The sequence below is a fragment of the Desmodus rotundus genome, chromosome 6 (genome assembly GCF_022682495.2).
Source record: "Desmodus rotundus isolate HL8 chromosome 6, HLdesRot8A.1, whole genome shotgun sequence".
Taxonomy (NCBI): domain Eukaryota; kingdom Metazoa; phylum Chordata; class Mammalia; order Chiroptera; family Phyllostomidae; genus Desmodus; species Desmodus rotundus.
Window position 1 is genome coordinate 76,107,495 of NC_071392.1, and position 20,835 is coordinate 76,128,329.

The 20,835-nt window shown below is 46.9% G+C and overlaps 1 protein-coding gene and 1 long non-coding RNA gene across 2 annotated transcripts in view; both read left to right on the forward strand.

The window, feature by feature from the left end:
* KLHDC10 (kelch domain containing 10) overlaps positions 1–7,435 on the forward strand; it is a 51,283-nt gene extending 43,848 nt beyond the window's left edge. Inside the window, exons 6-10 of the mRNA XM_024554962.4 lie at positions 2,104–2,188; positions 3,296–3,362; positions 4,074–4,121; positions 6,108–6,247; positions 7,084–7,435. Coding sequence (XP_024410730.2) covers positions 2,104–2,188; positions 3,296–3,362; positions 4,074–4,121; positions 6,108–6,247; positions 7,084–7,293 — 550 coding nt within the window. The 3' untranslated portion in view covers positions 7,294–7,435. The remainder of the gene's footprint in view (positions 1–2,103; positions 2,189–3,295; positions 3,363–4,073; positions 4,122–6,107; positions 6,248–7,083) is intronic.
* An 8,632-nt stretch (positions 7,436–16,067) lies between these two features.
* LOC123479212 (uncharacterized) lies at positions 16,068–20,337 on the forward strand. Its single transcript, XR_006654749.2, has 3 exons — positions 16,068–16,699; positions 17,261–17,327; positions 20,161–20,337. It is a non-coding gene; the product is annotated as an uncharacterized lncRNA (long non-coding RNA).
* Positions 20,338–20,835: the final 498 nt, after the last annotated feature.

Sequence of the window (20,835 nt, forward strand, 5' to 3'; positions counted from 1 at the left end):
GGATCTTTTTTGTGCTGCTGAGGTCCCCACTAAGTTCCTTGAGCATCCTTGTAACCAGTGTTTTGAACTCTGTGTCTGATAGATTGCTTATCTCCATTTTGTTTAGCTCTTTTTCTGGAGTTTGGATCTGTTCTTTCATTTGGGCCATGTTTCTTTGTCTTCTTATTTTGGCAGCCTCCCTGTGTTTGTTTCTATGTGTTAGGTAGAGTTGCTTTGACCCCGTGTCTTGGTAGTGTGGCCAAATGTAGTGAGTGCCATGCAGGGTCCAGTGGCACAGCCTCCCCTATCACCCAAGCTGGGTACTTGAGGTGCGCCCTTTGTGTGGGCTGAGTACACCCTCCTCTTGCAGTTGAGCCTTAGTTGCTGTTGGCAGATCAATGGGAAGGATTTACCCAAGCCAGTCAGCTGCAAGGACTGGCTGTGACCATTGACCACCAGCCTCTGTCCTCTGTGGAAGATCAGCTATGCAAGGGCAGGGTGGTGGTCTGTAGCTGCCCACTGGTGTGCTGGCCCTGGGGTTTCCCTGATGGTGTAGGCCAAGGTCAGCCCTCACCTGTGTTTTACCCCGGGCTACCATGCCTGAAGTATAAAGCAATTTGAGATGGCTGCTATTTGTGCTGGGCTTGGAGATTCCCAGTTGAAGCCAAGCAGTGAATCTAGGCTGGCTGCTCCTAGTGCCGAGCCTGGGACTCACTGAGGTCAGCTGTTGCTTGTTTGAGGGATTTAGGAGATCGTGAAGCGTGAGCCGATACCAGCCATTCATATGGAAAAGCAGTTTGGGTGGGCCCATAAGCTGGGTGGGGTGGAGTGTCAGGGGATCTCCAGGATGGGAAAACAGTGTTAGCCAGCTTGATGGAGTCTCAGATATGGCACCAGCTTGCCAGTTCTGTGGGGAGAGGGTTTAGAAAAGGGACAATGGCCTCTGCTCACCTTGATGACAGACACTTCAGTTCCTCCCTGTATGTCACTAGTGCCTTTTAAGCAGCCACCATGCTGCTGGAGCTCAGAGGGAGTGAGTCTGAGTAGGTGAGTCTGTGTGTGGCTTCTTTAAGATGAACTGCTTGGGACTCCAGAAGTTTCTTCCACCGACTCAATCCCATTGGTTTTTGTAGCCAGAAATTGTGGAGACTTATCTTCCTGGCACTGGAACCCTGGGCTGGGGGTCTGGTGTGGGGCTGGGACTCCTCCCTCCTAAGATATCTCTCCTGAATTTTTATCTACTTATACAAGTATGTGGGACCAGCCTGTTCATTGTCTCTGCCCCTCCTACCAGTCTGGATGGATGTGGTTTCTTTAATTTCATAGTTGTCAGACTTCCATTCAACTCGATTTCTGATGGTTCTGAGTTCTATATTTTAGTTGTAAAATTCTGATGTGGTTGTGGGAGGAGGCGTGCCATGTCTGCCTATGATGCCATCTTGACCGGAAGTCTTCAAAGCATTTTAACATGGCTGCCTTCTTTGAATCGTATATGGAAGTTCACATTGTTTCAGCTTGTAGCTAGACTGCTTGGGTAAAAATTCTAGTTGGCACTTTACATTATATCCCTAGCTCTTTTAGCGTATTTTTTCTGGTATCTTTGTATCTGTTAAATAAATATTTTTGTTTGAAAGCCCAATTTCTAGGGTTTCTAATTAAATGTAGGCAGATCACATTTTAAATCTCTATAACTTCCCTCCTATGCAAAGTTATCACAAAAAGATTATAGAAAATCTAGAAAATACAAATAAGCAAAATGAAGAAATAAAAAACAAAATCTAAACTCAGAATACCAGGGTTAACATTTTTGATATAACCTTACAATAATTTTCTCTGCATACTTGCTTATCTATAAAATTTGAATGGAATTATTGCCTGTCTGCTCTTATATACTATTAAAACAACTTCTCAATATATTAATCATTTTGTATTTGACATTCTTACTGGTTACATACTAATCTGTATTATTTATATGTTATAATTTATTTAATCAATTCACTATTATTAAATACTTAGGTTATTTCTAATAATTTATTATTATAAATAATGATCCAATAAAGATCTTTATGGCTAAATCTTAGCTCATTTTTCACTTAATTATAAACATTTTATTGTGTATTTCAGATACAGACATGAAATTGCACATGATGGGCAGAGGATTTACATCTTGGGAGGTGGTACTTCCTGGACGGCTTATTCCTTAAACAAGGTATTATTAAAAAAAAAGAGAGAGAGAGAGAAGTAGAGAGGGAGACATGTGCTATGCTAAGTAAGCAAGATAATTCTGTTACTGTGGATATTTTAATTTTTGAAAAGGTTCTTCATCAGCATCAATTTTATGTTCCATGCTCTTTGTCATGTAAGGTTGAACTCTGTGCCCCTGATACGCTCTCCAGTTGACAGCTGCATTATCACACACTGAATATGCTTTATGAAAATTATCCCCTTATACTGGATGAGGAAAATGACTAGAAGGAAGATATAGTAGCTTGAATGAAGCAACTAATTAGAATTGGAACCGGGATTCTTAGAATGTCACATCCCCCTCATTGTCAATGCTCTGTATTTGAAAAGAGCAGGCATTTTTAGGGCTGTGTGTCACTAACTTTGGAAAGCTGAGCTCTGAAGGGCTTTTATTCGTCCATCCCTGCGGCATTTCTAAACGCACATATCCCAGGGGGAAACTAGAGTAGGCTACAGAGAGAGAGAGCTCCTGCTCTGCTTTGGAACCTTAGCGGTCTGTTTTGAGTTTGATCTAAACTGTATTTCCCATGTTTTTTACCAACACTTGCATTTTTTTTCTGTTATAAAAATGGTGCATTTGGCCCTGGCCAAGTAACTCAGTTGGTTAGAGTGTCGTCTGATATGCCAAGGTTTCAGGTGTGACCCCCAGTCAGGGCACACACAAGAATCAACCAATGAGTGCATAAAATATGTGGGACAACAAATAGGTGTTTCTCCCTCTCTGTCTCTCTTTCTGTCTCTCTCACCCCTCCCCTTCCCTCTCTGCTTCCTTCTTCCCTCCCTTTCTCTAAAATCAATTTAAAGATGATAATATTCATTGTAGAAAATGTGAACATTTCAGAATTCCACTATTTTACTTCCTTTTTTCTATGATTTTTAAATATTGAGATCATATCTGGGTTTAATTTTTACCTATTTCACTTAATGTTTTAACTGATATTAGAATTAGCAAAGATCAGATAAAAACAAAGGCAAAGGAGACTTTTCAACCAAGAGATATGTTTGTACTGGCTGTTAAAATTTCAGTTTTCAGTAGCTAAAATTGTTTGTGTATCTTTTTTCTCTCTCCAAGATTCATGCATACAACCTTGAAACAAATGCATGGGAAGAAATTGCAACAAAACCCCATGAAAAAATAGGTAAATTTATAATACTTACTCGTTTATCTTTAACAAATGTGTTTTATACTTTTAGATGTTTTGGAAGGGGAAATTAATTTTATTGAGTTAATGACAAAAATATCTGTTGAACTAGTATTAGAAACTACTTATATTCCTTAGCTGAATTAATCTTTTTCTTCAGCAATTGAGCAGAGACTTTTAAATTTTTTTTAATTTAAAAATTTTTTAAATTGTTATTCTATAACAATTGTCCCAAATTTTCCCCCTTTGCCCTCCTCCGCCTAGCCTACAGTCAATCTCCACTCTGTTTTCCATGTCCGTGGGTCATTCATACATGTTTTTTAACTAGTCCCTTCCCCTCCTTTCCACCATCAGGGGATTGCAGTATTCTGTGGAAGCTGGGAAATACGGGTGGGATAAGAAATAGGTACTTAAATCGAGATCTTCCTGTCTGTGGATAAAAGGACTTGGGAAAGCCGCTACTAACCCCTGACCCTGCCACCCCACTTGGTTTTCCTGGCACCTTAACATTGTACTGCTATGAGACTTCTAATGGCTTTATGTTAGTGTGAAATTAGGAAGGATTGGAAGGGCTAGTCATTGTTTACTGAATGCAACAAAGGGACTGTTTTAAGTGAGCTGCTCATGGTATGTCTTTCACTATGTCATATCAGTGTTATTCCCACTCCTTCTGTGAATAAGGACTTTCTGTGTTTATGTGTCTGGCAGGTTTTCCTGCAGCCCGAAGATGTCACAGTTGTGTTCAAATAAAAAATGGTAAGGAATTCTAAATAATGTCTTATTTCTTAATGATAGCTCCTTAAAAGAGGCTATTATTTGGGAAGAATATATTTCTTGTAGTTTCAACTTAAAGGGAAATCCATAAAGCTATGCCTTTCTCAGCAATTTTTATAGAGTAAACTAGTATGTTTGGGTTCCTTCAGTTATCAGAGAAGTTGAAATTGATGGTAAGTAAGCTTTTATTATACCACCTGATTTTCAGCACTCCACTGCAGCCAATGTTGGTGGCCGTGGTGGGGAATACTAATAATCCTGACTTGCAGTAGAGACCTCAGTGAATGTGGTATTAAAATTGTAATAACATCTTCAGCCCTGGCTGGTGTGGCTCAGTGGATTGAGTTCTGGCCTGCGAACCAAGGGGTCGCCGGTTTGATTCCCAGTCAGGGCACATGCCTGGGTTGCGGGTTAGGTCCTTTGTTGGGGGCTCGTGAGAGGCAGCTGCACATTGATGTTTCTCTCCTTTTCTTTCTCCCTCCCTTTCTCTAAAAATAAATAAATAAATAAAATCTTTAAAAAAATTGTATTAACATCTTCAGAATGTTATTTCATAAAGTTTGTTCTGTTCTCTGTCTGATGCTAAATAGAACTCTCAGCTCATTCTTTGACCGAATCACAACAAAGGCATTGTCTGGCTTCAGAGAGCATCTGTGGCTACTTTATCTAAGTGTGATAAATGACTCCTCTTCGGATAACCTTTCTGTCTTTTAATTTACAGCTTATTTTATAGTTTGATATAGCACCTAAAATTTTTTTCTGGGAGGAAGTTGTATATAACCGAGTTTGACAGCCGTATCCTTTCAGCAGCTTAGTTTGGATTTTACTGGGATTATGCTGCCATCTCTAGTACAGAGGTTCTTTGTGTTATGCTTCTGCTCTCGGATAAGATTTATCGATAGTGGCATTGTTCAGCTTTGTCTCTCTAAGAATGGAGCTGTGCTTTGCTTGAATCCTAGCCAAAAAGGTTTCCTGTGTATTTTATAGTGTAATTAAGTATTGGCTTAAACTTGATCTAGACCTGAATTAAGACATGTATTAATTTGATTCTTTGAGACCAGGCACCACACAAACAGAATTCAGCTTGAGTTCTGGGCATTTAGTTTGAAGGTATACATAACCTTTGTTACAAGTTGTCTAATTAGTTATAACTAACTGAATTGACAAAAACAAAAACAAGCAAAACAACAAAAACTTTGATTTTGGGAAGGTCTTTTTTCTGGTGTAAATAACCATTTATATCAAATGGGGCTCCAAACTGTCGTCTTAGGGCTGAAGAGAGTGTGGAAGGCCTTCTTCTGGCCCCACACTGGACATTTCGTAGATGTCTCTCCTCAGGTTAAATGCCTATGAAAAGAACTTCTGTCTCCATGGACAGATACATGTCCATGGAGACACACCCTTTCTAGGACGTTACTGAAAGGGAGAGTTTGCAAACTGCTGGTCTGCAGATGTGTGTTATTTGGCTCACATGTGTATTAAAATTTTTTGAGTTAGTAGATAACACTTAAACATCAAACCATTTCACTTTTAAAGAAATCCAGACTCCCAGGTTCTCTTGAAAAAATGGGAACATCTGGCCACTGCTGACCTTAAGTCCTAGGTAGTGTGAGCGGCCACCTCCGCATGCCCTGTCCCCCTGTGGAGCACATGCATTCCTGTTTGTGGCTTTTCCCCAGACCTTCTTGCTCACTCACTTTCTATGCTTGGCACCTGGACATGAAGCCAGACACGAAGCCTCCTTAGAGGTCTGCATCCTTAGTCCTAGCAAAGATCCCAACATAGTGTGCGAACTCTACTGAGGGACAAGGCGGCAGCACGAGATGCCTACCCAGCTGAGGTCCTCTGTGGTTCAGGGAATCAGCTGAAGTGGGCCCGGGGCAACCAGTCGCGTGCTGTAGTTACAGAACGTGCAATAGCTATGGCTCATTTTCTTTGTGTGATCTTGGCTTTCTCTTTTTTTGATAGATGTGTTTATTTGTGGGGGCTATAATGGAGAAGTGATCCTGGGAGATATCTGGAAATTGAACCTGCAGACTTTTCAATGGGTAAAGCTCCCAGCTACCATGCCAGAACCTGTTTATTTTCACTGTGCAGCTGTTACACCGGTGAGCTCTTATTTTCCGATCTTCCCTACACAGCAGTTGCAGATGCTAAGGAAATCGTTTTGGGGGTATTAGTAAGAAAAAGAGATTCTGATATTAGCAAACCTTGGATTAAGAATGTGTTTTTAGCCCAGACTGGTGTGGCTCAGTGACAGCCTGCAACTCAAAAGGTCACTGGTTCGATTCCCAGTCAGGGCACATGCCTGGGTTGCAGGTCAGGTCTCTAGCTGGGGGCGCGTGAGAGGCAACAGATAGATAGATAGATACATGTTTCTCTCCCTCCCTTTCTCACCCCCTTTCCCTCTCTCTAAAAGTAAATACATTAAATCTTTTTTTAAAAAATTTTAAAAAACGTTCTTCCAGAGCTAACTCTTCTTCTGAAAAAAGGGGAAAAAACACATCATCTACAAATTTAAGAGAGCAGCGTAAATGTGAGAGAAATGCTAGGTGTGGCGTTCAGGCCCTGTTAGTGGCATCAAAAGGGTTTCCCAAGGGGCAGAATACATTTACCCCGAGATGCCATGTTATTGAAGATTCTGCTAATTTTTTTTAATGCAAAGACCTTGATTTTCATTTCTGTACTTCCAGTGTCGAGTACAATGTATACTTTAATGTTCGTTGAAGTAAAAAAAAAAAAAAATCTATAGTTTTTCCCTTACGAGCTCATTCATTATTTAAACAGATCTTTATCTCTGCACTGTGCTGGGATCAGTGAGAAACATTTTGTTTCATTTCATCTCAGTTCAGCCTACGATGAATTCCTTTTCTTGAATCTCCAGCCTTAGTATCTGTTTCTCTCCCATTTCAATTTGTCCTCTTTGACTGCCATTTGTCCATAGGCTGGTTGCATGTACATTCACGGAGGAGTGGTGAACATCCATGAAAACAAACGGACTGGCTCCTTGTTTAAGATCTGGCTGGTGGTACCTAGCTTGCTGGAACTGGCATGGGAGAAGCTGCTCGCGGCCTTCCCTAACCTAGCCAACCTCTCCCGAACACAGCTTCTGCACCTTGGACTCACACAGGGACTCATCGAGCGCTTGAAATGAGGATTTCTGGACTGTTCATTGATACTGGAAATGTTAATTTAAAGAGACTCCTTTATTTATGGGCAGTGTAGAATGTGCCACAAGGAGGATCGGTTACCCTGATCAAGGCCTTATTCAGAAATACATCAGATGCCTTTCTGTACATTGGTTTTAAGTTTATGGAATCTCACTTTCCCTTGTGCTTCTTTCTTTGCTTCTCTCCCTCCCACCCCAGTGCACACACTCACACATACACTCACATACTCCCTCTACCTTGGTGGAGCCTTGGGAGAGTCTGAAAATACCGAATAATGTTATGTATCAAGATAAGATAAAAATTTTTAGAGGAACTTCCAACATATGACCATGTCAGCCAGGCTCTATAAATTAAAGCAACATCATCAATGAAAACAAAAATAAAATTAAAAAAATGTAAAATCTTGCAACAACAGCAAGATGTTTTGGGGCTAGAACAAGAAGGCTAACCTTGAGAATCTTGCAGCTTGTATGTAAAGCTAGATGTTTACCTTACTGTTTTCCAAGATACATCTGAGGAGCTGGTTCTAGTGGCAGCAGTGGTTGACGTCTTGCTGCAGAGACACCCAAGCCTAATTTTTGACTTTGGAGGAAATTTAAGCAGCTCAGCAGCTCTAGATTAGTGATATCTTTTCTCATCCTTATGGTGCCAGCAATGCTTAGAGTTGACAGTGGCTTTGTCAGAAAACTTATGTGTGTGTTGTAGTTGTGCTGTTTGTTGTTGCTCTTAGAAATTATGACACCCAGCACGTCTCAAATCAAGGAACTTATGGTGGCCAAAGTTCTTCGTTTGCGCGGTTTTGAAATTCTATGCTCATTAATGGTTTCAAGTATCTCTTTGACTTCTTACTTCTCCCTGGGGAATTGCAGACCCGAAATGTGTGGCACAAATGCCGGGGGACATAAGTGTACGCCCGTGAGAGGCCAGAGAAGAGCCAGGCGGGGGGGCTTCTGCTCTGGGCTGTGCGCTTTGACTGTCACGCTGACCGTTTCCTTCTAGAACTTGTCTCTTTCCTAACTCTGGGCCACACACCTGCCATTTTCTTAGGTGATGGGTTGTATCTCTAGAAAGCCAATTGGCCCTTGATTTTATCTTAGCTTATTGCTTCCTTTTTCTGTCTGCTTTAATGTGCACGGTGCTGTAATTGTCTAGTAAATGGATCAGAGGTCTTAGGAGAAAAACCACAGGTCGTCCTTCCCAAAGAACTAAGCATCATTTTAAAAACTTGCATGAGGAAGGAACGGAATCGAGGATCATTCACTTTTTAGTGTGAAATTCTAGTTCTGGTTTGTTTTGTGTTGATTTTTAATTCTGAAGAAGAAATGACCTAAATTTTCCCTTGCTTTGCCATCAGGCTGCGGGAGTAGTTCAGCAGGTCAGTGAGAGGTGAGCATGTGGCAGGCCTCAGGTGCGCTGCAGGTGCTAAAGGCGCTCGGTGCTGATCATCCCGTTGCTAACCTCACAGCAGGAGACTCAGATGGGACGCATTTTTCCTTTAAGTGCCTCTTTTTCACTTAGCTTTTAAAGTTTTTCTTTTCCCTTCATCCCAGAAGGGATATCTTTAGCTCATGTGTGGATTTAAAATCACCTTTTGAGTCATGGCTAAAAAGTTCCCATCTAGTGTTCAGTTCTGGGGTAGAGAAAAGTGTGGCCTCTAGACTTGAACTCCTAACTTGCAGGCCTTGTTATAACATCCCATCCATATTGGGTTGAGCTCATGGAGCCTGCGTTTGGCAAGGTCTTGCAATAACCATCTGAGAATGTGGGTTCTTTCGTGGGGAGTGAGGGCTGTGCGGGAGAGGCAGAAAAAGGAGGAACTCCTCTAGAGGTCCCACCCCCATCTTGCCACGACCAGTCTGTTTGGCATTTCACTCACCACCCACTGCTGGGCTTGTTCCAATGAGGAGTTCTCCCAGAGCAAGTCAGTCCGAGCAGCCCCATGAGGTCTAAACAAGGCTTTGCTGCACGGCTGCAGCCTGGTCTCTGATTACTGGGGGAAATAGGGCCAGAATTAAACAAGTCCCACTGTCTAGGGTAATGAAAGGCTTTTTGTCATGGATTTATACAGGGACCAAAGACTAGAATGCTCAGCCTCTGCGCTGCTCTTCCGTGGTTCTTGGGATATAAGCGGTTGCCTAGCTTTTCTGCACCTTGGAGCTAGAAAGTAAGGCCGGGTTAATCCACACTTGCCAGCATCCTTTTCAAAGCCTTCTGAGGGCTGACTTCTTTGAGGCTGACTTTGGAGGCCTGACATCCAAGACCTTGTGTGTGACGTTTTCATAAAAGTATACGTCTTTGGTCTAAAGCGTCTTCTTTTAATGTGACACTGGTGACAGTAATGTGGTGCTCCCAACGCCGAGTGCCGGAGAACTGCACATTGTGCACGTGTCCTGGGTGCCAAATGAGACTGTGTGTGTGGCAACTTCACCGTCGATGACTGGGGGTCCCCGGGCATTTGAGTGTGCCCGTAGCCAGCTGTCAAAGTTATTCTTTAACTCTGAACTCCTGACACTGTTACTTGATTTAGGAAGTTTATGCCTGCTGCTTCTCTGCCTCTCTGAGGTACTCCCAGCCATCTACTGCAGTCCTGTAACTTAAGTGCAATATAGAGAAACACATGTGAGTATATACAGATTCTATATAGGGTATGACTATAAAGCAGGTAGGCACTTTCTTGTATCTGGCTTGGGGAAGCCAGCTCATTACTTCAGAGTCAGACTGCACCCAGAATTTGAGATGTGGTTGGCTGGCTTAAGCCAGTTCTTGGCAAAGCTGGATTTTCAAGTCTGCGTTTTCTCACTCCCATCCTTGGGTCCGTTAGCGTTGAGACTTCCCCAGTTTCTCCGCACTGTCTCACGTCTGCACATCTGCCTGCATTTCTTTGCCCGGGAACAAGGAGGTCTATCTGTGAGAGTGTCCTAAATGGAGAGTTAAAACCTAATATTTAATACTATCAGTTCTCCTGTGTATATAATAATTTATCTGTGAATGTCATACTTTAAGTAAAGAAAATCATGCTTTCTTAATTTAATAAAGTGTTTTCCACATCCTGGAAAAATCTATAAGACAATATAGAGTAGATTGAGATTTTAACTATTCTTCAGGGGCCAAACTGAAACCCTTTCCACTGACATGATGTAAAACTTTGCGCTAAACTATTCATGCCTGTTACATAGCTAGATTTAAAAATATAATAAACACATTTCTAAGCAAAAGGTATATTAACAGTGACCTTTGGTTATCCAGTGTAGCAAGTATAAAGCACAGATCATTGAAATCCATAGATAATCAATTTCAACTTTTCTATCAAACAATGATTCATATATAGTTTCCCTTCCTACTCCTTTCCCATAAGCACCTCCTTCTCAGTGGGTGGGGCTAATGAGTAGTTAGAAATGGAAAAGGAAGAATCGTGGGAGGGGTTAGAAACCAGCAGACATAGCAGCAGCCTGATCAGCTGTAATTGGTCAATCTGCCGACAGCTGTTGAATGCTGAATTTGGACCCACTGGTGGTAGTCCTGAGTTTAGATACTACTCTTCACTCCTCTGCTTCGGCATAGCTTCCTACCCTGAGTTCTAGGCTCTCTGTCCTCCAACCCCAAAGAACCCTTAGCACCTACGGGAAGAAAAAGCAGTGTGTGATGCAGAGGAAAGCCCGTTGTTTAAACACATTACTTTGGCTCTTGACATACTCGTTTCCCACTGTTCTTGCAAGAGCCTATTTTTCCCCTTGGAAATACCTTTTCCAGCCATATTGCTTGGCATGTAGGAAAGGTTGAATTATCTCGAAGACTGTGTTGTCTTAATGCTGTAAAACCCCTTTGCCTTTTGGCGGTCTTACAGATGTGTAGAGGGTGGCACAGGTTACCGGTTGCCTACCTGTCAGCACTCTGATGTAGCACAAAAAGCCATTTTCCTTATTCTTCATTGTCTGGCATTGAGCTCCAGGATGGATGAGGGTTTATGGTCTCATGATCATAAGCTCCAAAATCTGTCCCCATTAACTTAAATTGGTTTGGTTCCCCAAACACCTCGGGGGCTCTGGGAGCGCTGGCAGGGCCTGAGGCAGGCTCATGGAGTTCTGCAGTGCGCATGCGTGGCCACCGGGCCATGCCCAGCAGTGGCGTTTCCCTTCTAAGGTCGTTAGATTCGGTGGAAAGCAACTCCTCTTGTCTGGTGTCATGAAAAGAAGTTCTGAGTTGTGCTTCAAAAGTGGTGCCATCTTTTTAGTATAATTTTCATAGTTTTTATTTTTTTCACTTTTTAGAAGTCTCTTTTAAAGGCCCTGCTTAGTCAGTGTACAGGGTGAGTCAGAGGCAGTCGCGCTGCGCGTAGTCTTTGCTGTTGTACTAGTTGCACATTTAGAATATAAAGGGGGCATCAGAAACACGCTGACCTATAAAGCCACTTCCTTGTACGGAGTCTGAGCAGGGACAGCGCCAGGTATCTCCCCATAAAGGCACCTGCCAAGGAGGATTTTCTGGAAGAACCTAGGCAAGAAAGGGAAACCTCTCTCACACACCGTCTCTGAGGGTGAGCCTGGGCTCGGCTCCTCGTACACGGTACGCTTAGGCCACACACGATGCTTGCCTTACTATAAAGCTATTGCCACAGTCCTGTTAAATAGTGTGGACGTCCTTTGCAGTTTGGTGTGCATGCTGTATGATCAGGACAGCTTTTCCACCTTACCTGGTTTCCTACAAGCAGGTAGGAAATATAGTGAATTTACCCTAAAATGTCCAATCTGTATTTATGTACCTTGTCAGTGTTTTGCTGTTGGTTTTCTAAAACAATCTGATCAATAAATCTTATCCAAATCCATTTGGTTCAAGGCTACCTTGATTGTCTGATGGTAATTTCTGTGTATGTGAGAGCTCACCTATGTGTCCTTAGTACCAGCCCCACCTATCTCTGCCACCCCGTTTGTCACCCCACCGGGTCCACCTTTCTCTGTAATATCTGTGGGTCATCCACTTGCCACCCTCACCCACTGTGGGCCCCTCCTCTCCGCTTACCATCTGGGACTCCTGGACACACAACAGTCCCCTCAACAGAGCTCTGGTCCTTCCGGGACAGCAATTGTGTGACTGTGGGGCACAAGTCACACTCCCTCTTACTGCCTCATCCCCTCCAGTCCCCAAACCACCACTAGCCCAGTCTGGATGGATGTAGCAACCCTTTTCTGAAGGGTTGGAGGAGCCACGGGAATTCAAAGGGGAAATGGGAACCTTTATACACAGAGTCACGACTGTCTTTATGATTCGAGAGAAAGGCCCCAGGAGGAGCTGAGCCCTTGGCAGGGGCCCTCGGGGGACGAAACCGCAGTTCCCCATCCTGGCTTTGGTCTTCCACGTGCGTCCCCCTGCGAAGCCTCTGCTTTGTGTCACTTCACCCTCTGATAGGACCCCTGCTCCCAGCAGTGCTTTCCCCAGTCTCTTACGTCCAGAATAGGCGTCCCTTTCAGGTCTAACGTTCTGTGATTATGACCAAAGCCTTGGAGCATAACGGGGAGCATCGTACGTGAGCAGCCATGCTGAGATGGGACCTGAGTTCGCTCTTCACCTTGATCTCGGTATTAAGATCATTGATCCTACTGCAGTGGGAGGTCCACTACAAAAGCCAGGCCGTTCCTTAGTGAGTGCCACAGTTGTGCAGGCTCTGAGGAACAGTGTTGAAATCGAGTATGTGACAGAACAAGGCCAGCTGTGGGGCCCACCTATGACCCAGTGACTTCCAAATCATGAGACATGCTTGTTAAAAACATAGGTTCCTGGGCCCAAGTCCCAAGGATTCTGTGTTAGTAGGTGAATAGTTCAACAAATTCCTCTGTTGATCCTGATTTAGCTGATTTTTGGCAGGTGGAAATCCACGCCCCACAGCTGAGTAACTAACAGCCCGGTGCTGGCCGAGATGACCTCGCTATCCTCCCTGTCACTGTCGTGCTTAGTTACTTAGCAGGAAACTAGAGCAAAGGCCAGAAGGAACGCTGCCCAGTCTGTTAGAACTTCATAGAGATGGCAGACTGGCCCCCACGTTTACTTCCTCTCCCTCTTGGAAAACCACTAAAAACTAGTAAAAAGGCCTTACTTTTCTTTTCCCAAAACGGGGCCAGTAATAGTAACCTGTGTCTTAACATCATTGTGTGGCTTAAATGAGTAGACACGTGTAGAGTACTAAGAATGCTGACTGGCATGTAATAAGCGTTATTAGGTATTTACTATTATTGTTCTCTATAGTTGATAGAATGAGAAATAAAGGTAAAATATTTACTTAAAATTACAGAGTTAACCAATCAAGAAGTTAAATGTAAGATGAGGCAGGGAAGGCAGAGTGATGTAAATGAGCTAGCCCCTCATCTTCCCTAGCAGGAAGGTAACCTGTGGCATGTCTCAAATTGAAGCAGTAACTAGTAAAGCGTATTCATCAGAGATGTAAAGGGAGGAAACCAACAGCCAGCCCGGAGGGCCGGCAGTAGTGAGGCAGGTGAGGAAGTGAGAAGGGCTGTGGCAGGGACTGCTGGTTTTTTTAAAAAGTATGATCCTGGTTTTTGTTTGTTTTTTTCCCTCTTTATAAAGCAGAACCCTTCACAGGTCTTTCAATTCAGCTCTTATTCAGGATACTGTAAATCTGGGTCCTTTCCAAAAAGTCAGATTGTAAATGGGTGATTCAAAGGGTAGGGCTGGAGTATTAGTATTTTTCATTTCTTCACTGATTCAGTTGTAGCCTGGCTGGTGTTTAGGAATCTTTGATTTAAAGGCCAATCTTGGAAGCTGGTAGAAAGAAAAAAGTACAGGGAGGGAGGGAATTTTTAAAAAATACAGTCCCCTCCCCCAAGAAAAGAGAAATAAATAAACAAACAAATAAGTGGATGGCAGAGAGGAAGAAAACATACACAGTCTCTGAAGGTGCCAGTGTGGTTTTAGCCTGTCACCCAGAGCCTATTCCTCATCATCCCATCCATTCATAAAATCAAGCAAGAACATTATCCCTAAGCAGAAGTTGTTTATTTCATAATCATGGCAAGGTGAGAGGGGGAGAGGGTTTCTGAGTGACATACAGACCCCAAATCCATCCCACGCAGGCCTTGGGGTCTGGCCTCCAAGTTGCACACGCAGAAGTGAGACGCTTTTCTCAGATTCTCACACACGAAGCGTGTCCAAGCTCCTCTCCGGCAGTCAGCACCACAGGAAGGCCTCAGCAGCTCCCGCAGGAAGGAAAATGCCAGGCCCTGCTGGGTCACCAGCCCGGCCCACACCAGGGCTATGAGAGGGACAGAGACAGGTGGGAGCTCCGGCCACTTACTATTTCGGGACCTCAAACCACACCAGGAGCTTTAGAGCAGTATTGCAAAAGGCAACTGTGAAAAGAAGAGAAAGCAGCTGTCTTTCAGTCTGTCACCTTTGAGGGGACAGACTGGTCAGTTCATCTTTCTTGAACCTTCCACCTAAAGCCATCTGGCTATTGGAGCTAAGGTGGCTGTCCCTCTGACTACCAAGGGTGTTTCCAAACTCTCCCCCATAGCACTATAAGGAAGCACACTTACTTGCTCTGCCAACCGAAAAGGAATACATCAGATATCCAGGAGCCCTTTTTCTCCCTAAGCCTCGCCCTGGAGGAAAAGATCGGACCATGGTTCAGGATGATGGCACGTGCTCCTTGCTCCCCCTGTACTGCCCAGACCCCCTCCAAAGCAAGAAGCCAGACCTGCCATCCATGAAGATATGACCCCTGAGAATTCTGACCTTGGAGGTCACTCAGAGGGGCTTGCACCCGAACGGTGCCGTGGGACATCGGGACTGGAACCCCAGCCCTGCCTGGTCTCACCAGGACCACAGAGCCCAGCCCCTGTCTCCCTCCATGTCAGGCAAACATTTTCATGTTCATTTTCTCCTCAGCACACTGGTGTTGGAATGTAAACTTGGAGCTCTTACCCCCACTTTGTAGATCGGCAGGCCAAGACAAGCCAAGTTAAGTGGTTTGCCAAGGGGGTTACCCAGATGTGCGCAGCTCAGAAAAGGTGGCCCTGCCTGCAATTCTGAGAGGCTGAGGTTTCCTTCTTAAGAAATGTCACCCCTGGGAGGGGCCTGGCTGCAGGCTGCCCTTGGTTGATGAGAAGGCGCAGAAGGCCCTGACGGATGTCTGGAGAACCGCATCCCCCCTGGCTAGGAGTATCTGATGGAGGTGGAGGGGGCCGACGGTTAAGGCTGCGAAGATGGGGTCGCGAAGCGCCACCTCCCCTCCTGGAGTGAGACCTCTGCCGCCTTTGCTCTGCGCCTCTGTCCCGTTGGGCAGCGGCGGAACGCCCGTTGCATACAGGGCTGGGCCGTCTAAGTAGAGTTTCTCCCAACACAGTAAGATGGCCCGGAGCTTCCACAGGGCGTCGTCAAGGCAGGCAGGGTGGCTTCTCTGCCTCCCCCTAGCGGGGAAGAGGGGCCGATGGAACTCCGCCAGGAGGGGGCGACAGCGCCCGACTCCTGGGCTCCCGACCACCCGCCGGGCTAAGACTACTTGGGGGAGGAGAGTGGGTTGCAGGTGGGAAAGCTCGGGGCTGGCGCTCGCCGCTCTGAGGCAGTGATGGGCAGTGGTAGCGCCTCGCAGGGGATACGGCATGTTACGGCCCTGCCCTCAGGGAGCTTCCATGTGGTGGGGTGCAGGCCCGCTGACGCACAGGGAGGCCCACTAGAGGCTGGGGTTAGGGGCCTCCTTTCGGAGAGCCCAGTAAATGTGCACGAGGAGCTAGAAAGCACACGAGGGAGAGTGTTATTACACCAGGGACCACAGCCTTCCAGAAACTCCTGTTGTCTTCTGGAAGGGGAAGGAGCCGTGCGGCAGGAGCGAGGGGCACCCGGGGAAGGAGGCCGCCGGGCCGACCCCGGACAGCTGGCTTTACTCCAGGGGCCGCGGAGAGCTCGATGCTCCAGAGAGCGCTGGGCGATCCCTCCGGCCGCCGCAGGCCCAGTGTCAGGAGGCCTCGTGGGTGCCCAGGGCACAGAGCGAGGCTGGGCTTCAGCCGCCATCGCTCCCGCTCCTGGGCAGGGCACCCTTGGGGAGCGAGCAGCTGCCCAGCTCCGGGCACAGGCCCGGCACCCCGGGGCAGCACCACAGAGGCTTCGCTAACCCCAGCACCGGCTGGGAGGAAGACGGCGGGGGTAGAACTGGGGTGGGGTGGGGTGGGGGCCGTGGGCGGCCCTGACTAACGCAGCCCCATGGTCCCGAGCCTCGGCCCTGCGGCCCACCCCTCGTGGCTGGAGAGCCCCCGGCAGGGAGGGGGAAGCACCACTCTGAGCCGGAATGATCTGGTTTGGGGCGGCTGGTTCCCTCCTCCTCTCCCCCGCCCACCGCCCTCCCCGCTTCCGCGCAGGCTGGCTGGTGCCGCAGTCCTGACCAAGGTAAACGGAGAGGGAGACGGAAAGAACGCTCCGTTTCCATGGCAACCGGAGGGCAGCCGTGGTGCTCTGGGAAGTCGGTGTGGCTTCCAGGGAAGAAAAGGCTCACTAGAAAAACAACGGGGGCCAGGCCCCTGCCCAGTGCACATGGCGGGGGTCGTTCTGGGGCTGGACACGGCCTGGCTGGGGGCGGGGAGGTCAGGAGTCAGGCCCCCTCCGCGGAATGGCAGATGGGGCAGGCGGCTGGGCAAACACCAGAAATGCTCCTGTGACAGTTATCGACTGGGTCGCTCAATCCTCGCACCCAGGGAGCAGAAAACAGATGCAGGAGCTCTCAGCCCCCCCAAACTCACACCTGGCTGTCCCTTTCCAGCAAATCCCATGGGGCAGCTGGGCAGAGGGGCCGCCGCAGACGTCGGATCCAGAGCCCCAGGGTCCAAGATGGGTTTTGTCTGAAACAGAGAAGCTCGCACTGGTCTCCAGTGGCGGGGTGAACTGGGGGTTACTGCTGCCTCTCCTTTGTGCCCCTCTCAGCCTCCTGGGCTCTCCTTGTCTCTCCTTTAGTCCCCCGGAAGGCTGACACCGTAGTGGGGCATCATGACTACGGAGAAGTCATCCTTTCGCTGAAGGGGTGAGTGTGATGGGAAAACAGTAACTTCTGCACAGGATTAGGGGTGTGCAGTCACAGAGGGGTGTCCCCTCGCCCCTCCACAAGAGGACGACAGTGTTTTTCCTCATGTCACTCTCCAGCTGCTGACCGGGCCCTGTCACACGCTGGGGTCTTCTCTCAGCAGCAGTGTGAGGGCATCAATACTCTTCTGGGTGTGAGGCTCCTATTTGTTAAGCCACCAAACTGGCCCAGCAGCTCCCAGGAGGAGCCTTTCTCTCGCTGTGTAGCTCTCACCTGTGTGGACAGGGTTGAGAGAACACCCAGGGCAGAGAGGGGCTGTAGGTGGTAAGCTCCTGCCCCAGCAGAACCTGGAAGTGTGAAGCAGCAGCAGCAATGCTAAGCAGGAAGCTGGAGGGAGATGCCCTTGGACCTCAGTTTCCCCAGGCCACAGAGAGGATCCTCGCAGTGGGGCTTCAGGGCCCAGGAAACACTGGCCCGCATACTCTCCTGCCCACACCCTTGGCTTAGCATGGGCCCACAGATGCTGCGGTCTGCCTGGAGGCTCCTTCGGGACAGAACCCGAAGGGCTGGGAGGGAACGCCCAGGGAGGACAGGAGCAAGGCAGACAGACCAGACCCACTTTTCCATTGCAGAACACCCAGAAATGGCAAGTTCATGGCCCCTGGATTCCAAACGCCTCTGAGCTTAACTCCAGCCACTTGTCATTTGGTTCACTCTACTCCATCCACAGCTCGTCTTTGCTGTTCCTTTAGCAGTCTGCCCGCTCCCATGTCCGAGCCTTGGCACTGTTGGGAAGCCTGTTCCTCCAGGATTCACAAGGCTCCATCTCTCACTGCCTTTTATTTCTTTACTCAAATGTCATCTTTTCAATGAGACAGAGCCAGGGCAAGGGTGAGGTGTCAACATGGCCTTCTCTGATCCCTCTATGTAAATTGTAGCCTTCCCCCCACCCAGTACTCCCACCCTCCTCCTAAAGAATGGGGACACCATCTCAGTATTTATCTTATTGTCCAACTTCCACGGTCAGAATGGAGGTGCCAGAGGGCAAGAATTGTCTTCTGTCATGTGGGCGGGTGGATGGGTGGATGGGTGGGCAGATGGATTGGTGGAGGCGTGAAGCTGTAGAGGGATGGATGGATGAATGGGTGGATGGATAAATGAGGCCACAAGTTCAATAGGTTTGGCCTTTTACTTGTTCTCAAAATAAGTGAGAGGTGTGTTGCAGCCTTAGAAGAGGCCAGTAACCTAATCCTATCCCAGTAACACATGAGATGCACAGGACACAAGAAGAGAAAAAACAAGCTTACATAAAAAAGAATGAAGATGGACACTACTGTTCCTAGCAGGCCTGGCAGCCCCAGCAGGTTTAATTTAAGATTCCTTCTATGAGACAGCATTGGAGTGACTGAAGTCACCCTGAGGTCCAGGAGCCAGCCACTGGGGAGGGCAGGGTTGGAGGGCAGTAGCCAAGGTGTGTCCCTGCCCCTCCCCCATGCTGGGGACTTAGGGTATTGCTGGCGGTGGGTGACCATGAGGCAGCACTCTGGGCTTTGAACCCAAATAGGACTCACTGGGAGGTCACTGCCACAGAGACACACAGCTAGCGCCTGGGGAGGAGATGTGAGGATGGTGGTGGGGAGGGGCTCCTCTCTCAGACAGGGAGCCTTGACCCCTGCAACAGGGGCTCTGCACATCCCTCTGCTTCAGAAGCGTCCACTGTTCCTCTGGTTGGCGTAAAGGCCCTGTCGCTAATCAGCAACAGCAGGTTCTAGCGATCCGTCAGTCAGTCAAAACTCCCACTTGCAGCGTGAGTCACCTTCAATTTCCTGCCTGCCTGCCTCTTTCCTGACCGACCTGATACATTCGGGACTGCTTTATTGCTTTTGGCAAAAAAAACTGCCATTAAGATTTACAGAGCTCAAAGCTGGTACAGAGTAATCTTCCTAGTAATTCACACAGTGAATTTCAAAAGATGAAAAGTTAGCATTTCAGAGGTAATTTCATAAAAAGGATTATCAGATTAATCACTGCGTCAATTTAATAGTGGTGTCTAAAGTAATTAATTAGCTTTCTTGGAGTCAGCAGTGCAAAAAGGGGCTCTGAAAGGTATAAAAATGGCTGTGTCAGACGGTATGTTTTGGGCAATAGATCTTGAGAGAATTCTTTTTGGAATTACCCCGTGCATGGAATGTCTGTCGTGGGTTCTGTGGCACAGACACAATAATAAGGGGGGGGTGTGTGTGAAGAAAGTGGAATGCTCTGGGGGCGCCGGCATCTCTCGGAGGATCTTTGGATGTGACTGCATGTGACTGGTGGAGGCTTGTCTGCCCCTGCTAAACAAAGGCTGACCTGCCACATGTTGAATTGTCCTGCCGCCCCTGGAAAATGTGTCTAGCCACGCTGCGTGTTGACAGGCTGCTCTGAGGAGAGGCAGGTGTGAGTTGCAGCCCACTTGTGAAATTACCTGTGAGAGCTCTGAGATGGAATAAGATCAGCTGGGCCAGGGCTACAAACAGTCTGAAGGTTTCCATAGCAACACAGCACTCAATCAGCTGCCACATGTCGGGGCAAGGCTGTGTCCTCGGTGGGAGTTATAGATTGTCTTGTAACCCCTGCATCAACAACAACAAAAAGCTATGCTGCAGTCCTAACACCTAGGTCCCACAAAATGTGACCTTATTCAGAGGTAAGGTCTTTACAGAGGGAATCAAATTAAAATGAGGTTATTAGGGTGGTTCCTAATGCAGTATGACTGGTATCCTATTAAAATGGGAAAATTTGAACAAAACACACACAAAATAAAGGAAAATTCAATCCCTATCCACCCACACAGAACTGCATGGGAACACGAAGGCAGAGATCAGGGTGATGCTTCTGGAAGTCAAGGAACGCCGGCTTGTCACCAGATCTAGGAGAGAGGCCTGGAGCAGATTCTCCGTCAGAATCCTCAGAAGGAACCAACACTGCCCACCTACCCCTTGATATTGGACTTCTGGCCTCTGGAACTGGGTGACAATAAATTTCTGTTCTTAAGCCACGTAGTCTGTGGTACTTCCTTATGGCTGGCCTAGGAAACTAATTCAGTGGGGCACTGTGGAGACTTGGGTGTCATTGTTTTTAACATTCCTGTATTTTTTTAAGGACTATTTTTTAGAGCAGTTTTAAGTTCCCTGACTGTGAACATCAGGCGCCAGACTGGCCTGTTTGTTACAGTCGATGAACCTGTGCTGACTCATCGTTCTCACCCGGAGTCTGTGGTTCTTATTACAGTCCACACTCGGTGGTGGGCATTCTGTAGGTCTGGATAGATGTGTGATATGTGTCCACCATTATGGTATTTTATGGAATAGTTTCACTGCCTTAAAAATTCTCCCTATTCATCTCCCCTTCCTCTAACCCTGGCATCCACCAATGTTTTTACTGTCTCCATAGTTGTGCCTTTCCAGAATGTCATATAGTGGGGATCATACAGTATGCCGCCTTTTCAGGTTGCTTCTTGCACTTGATA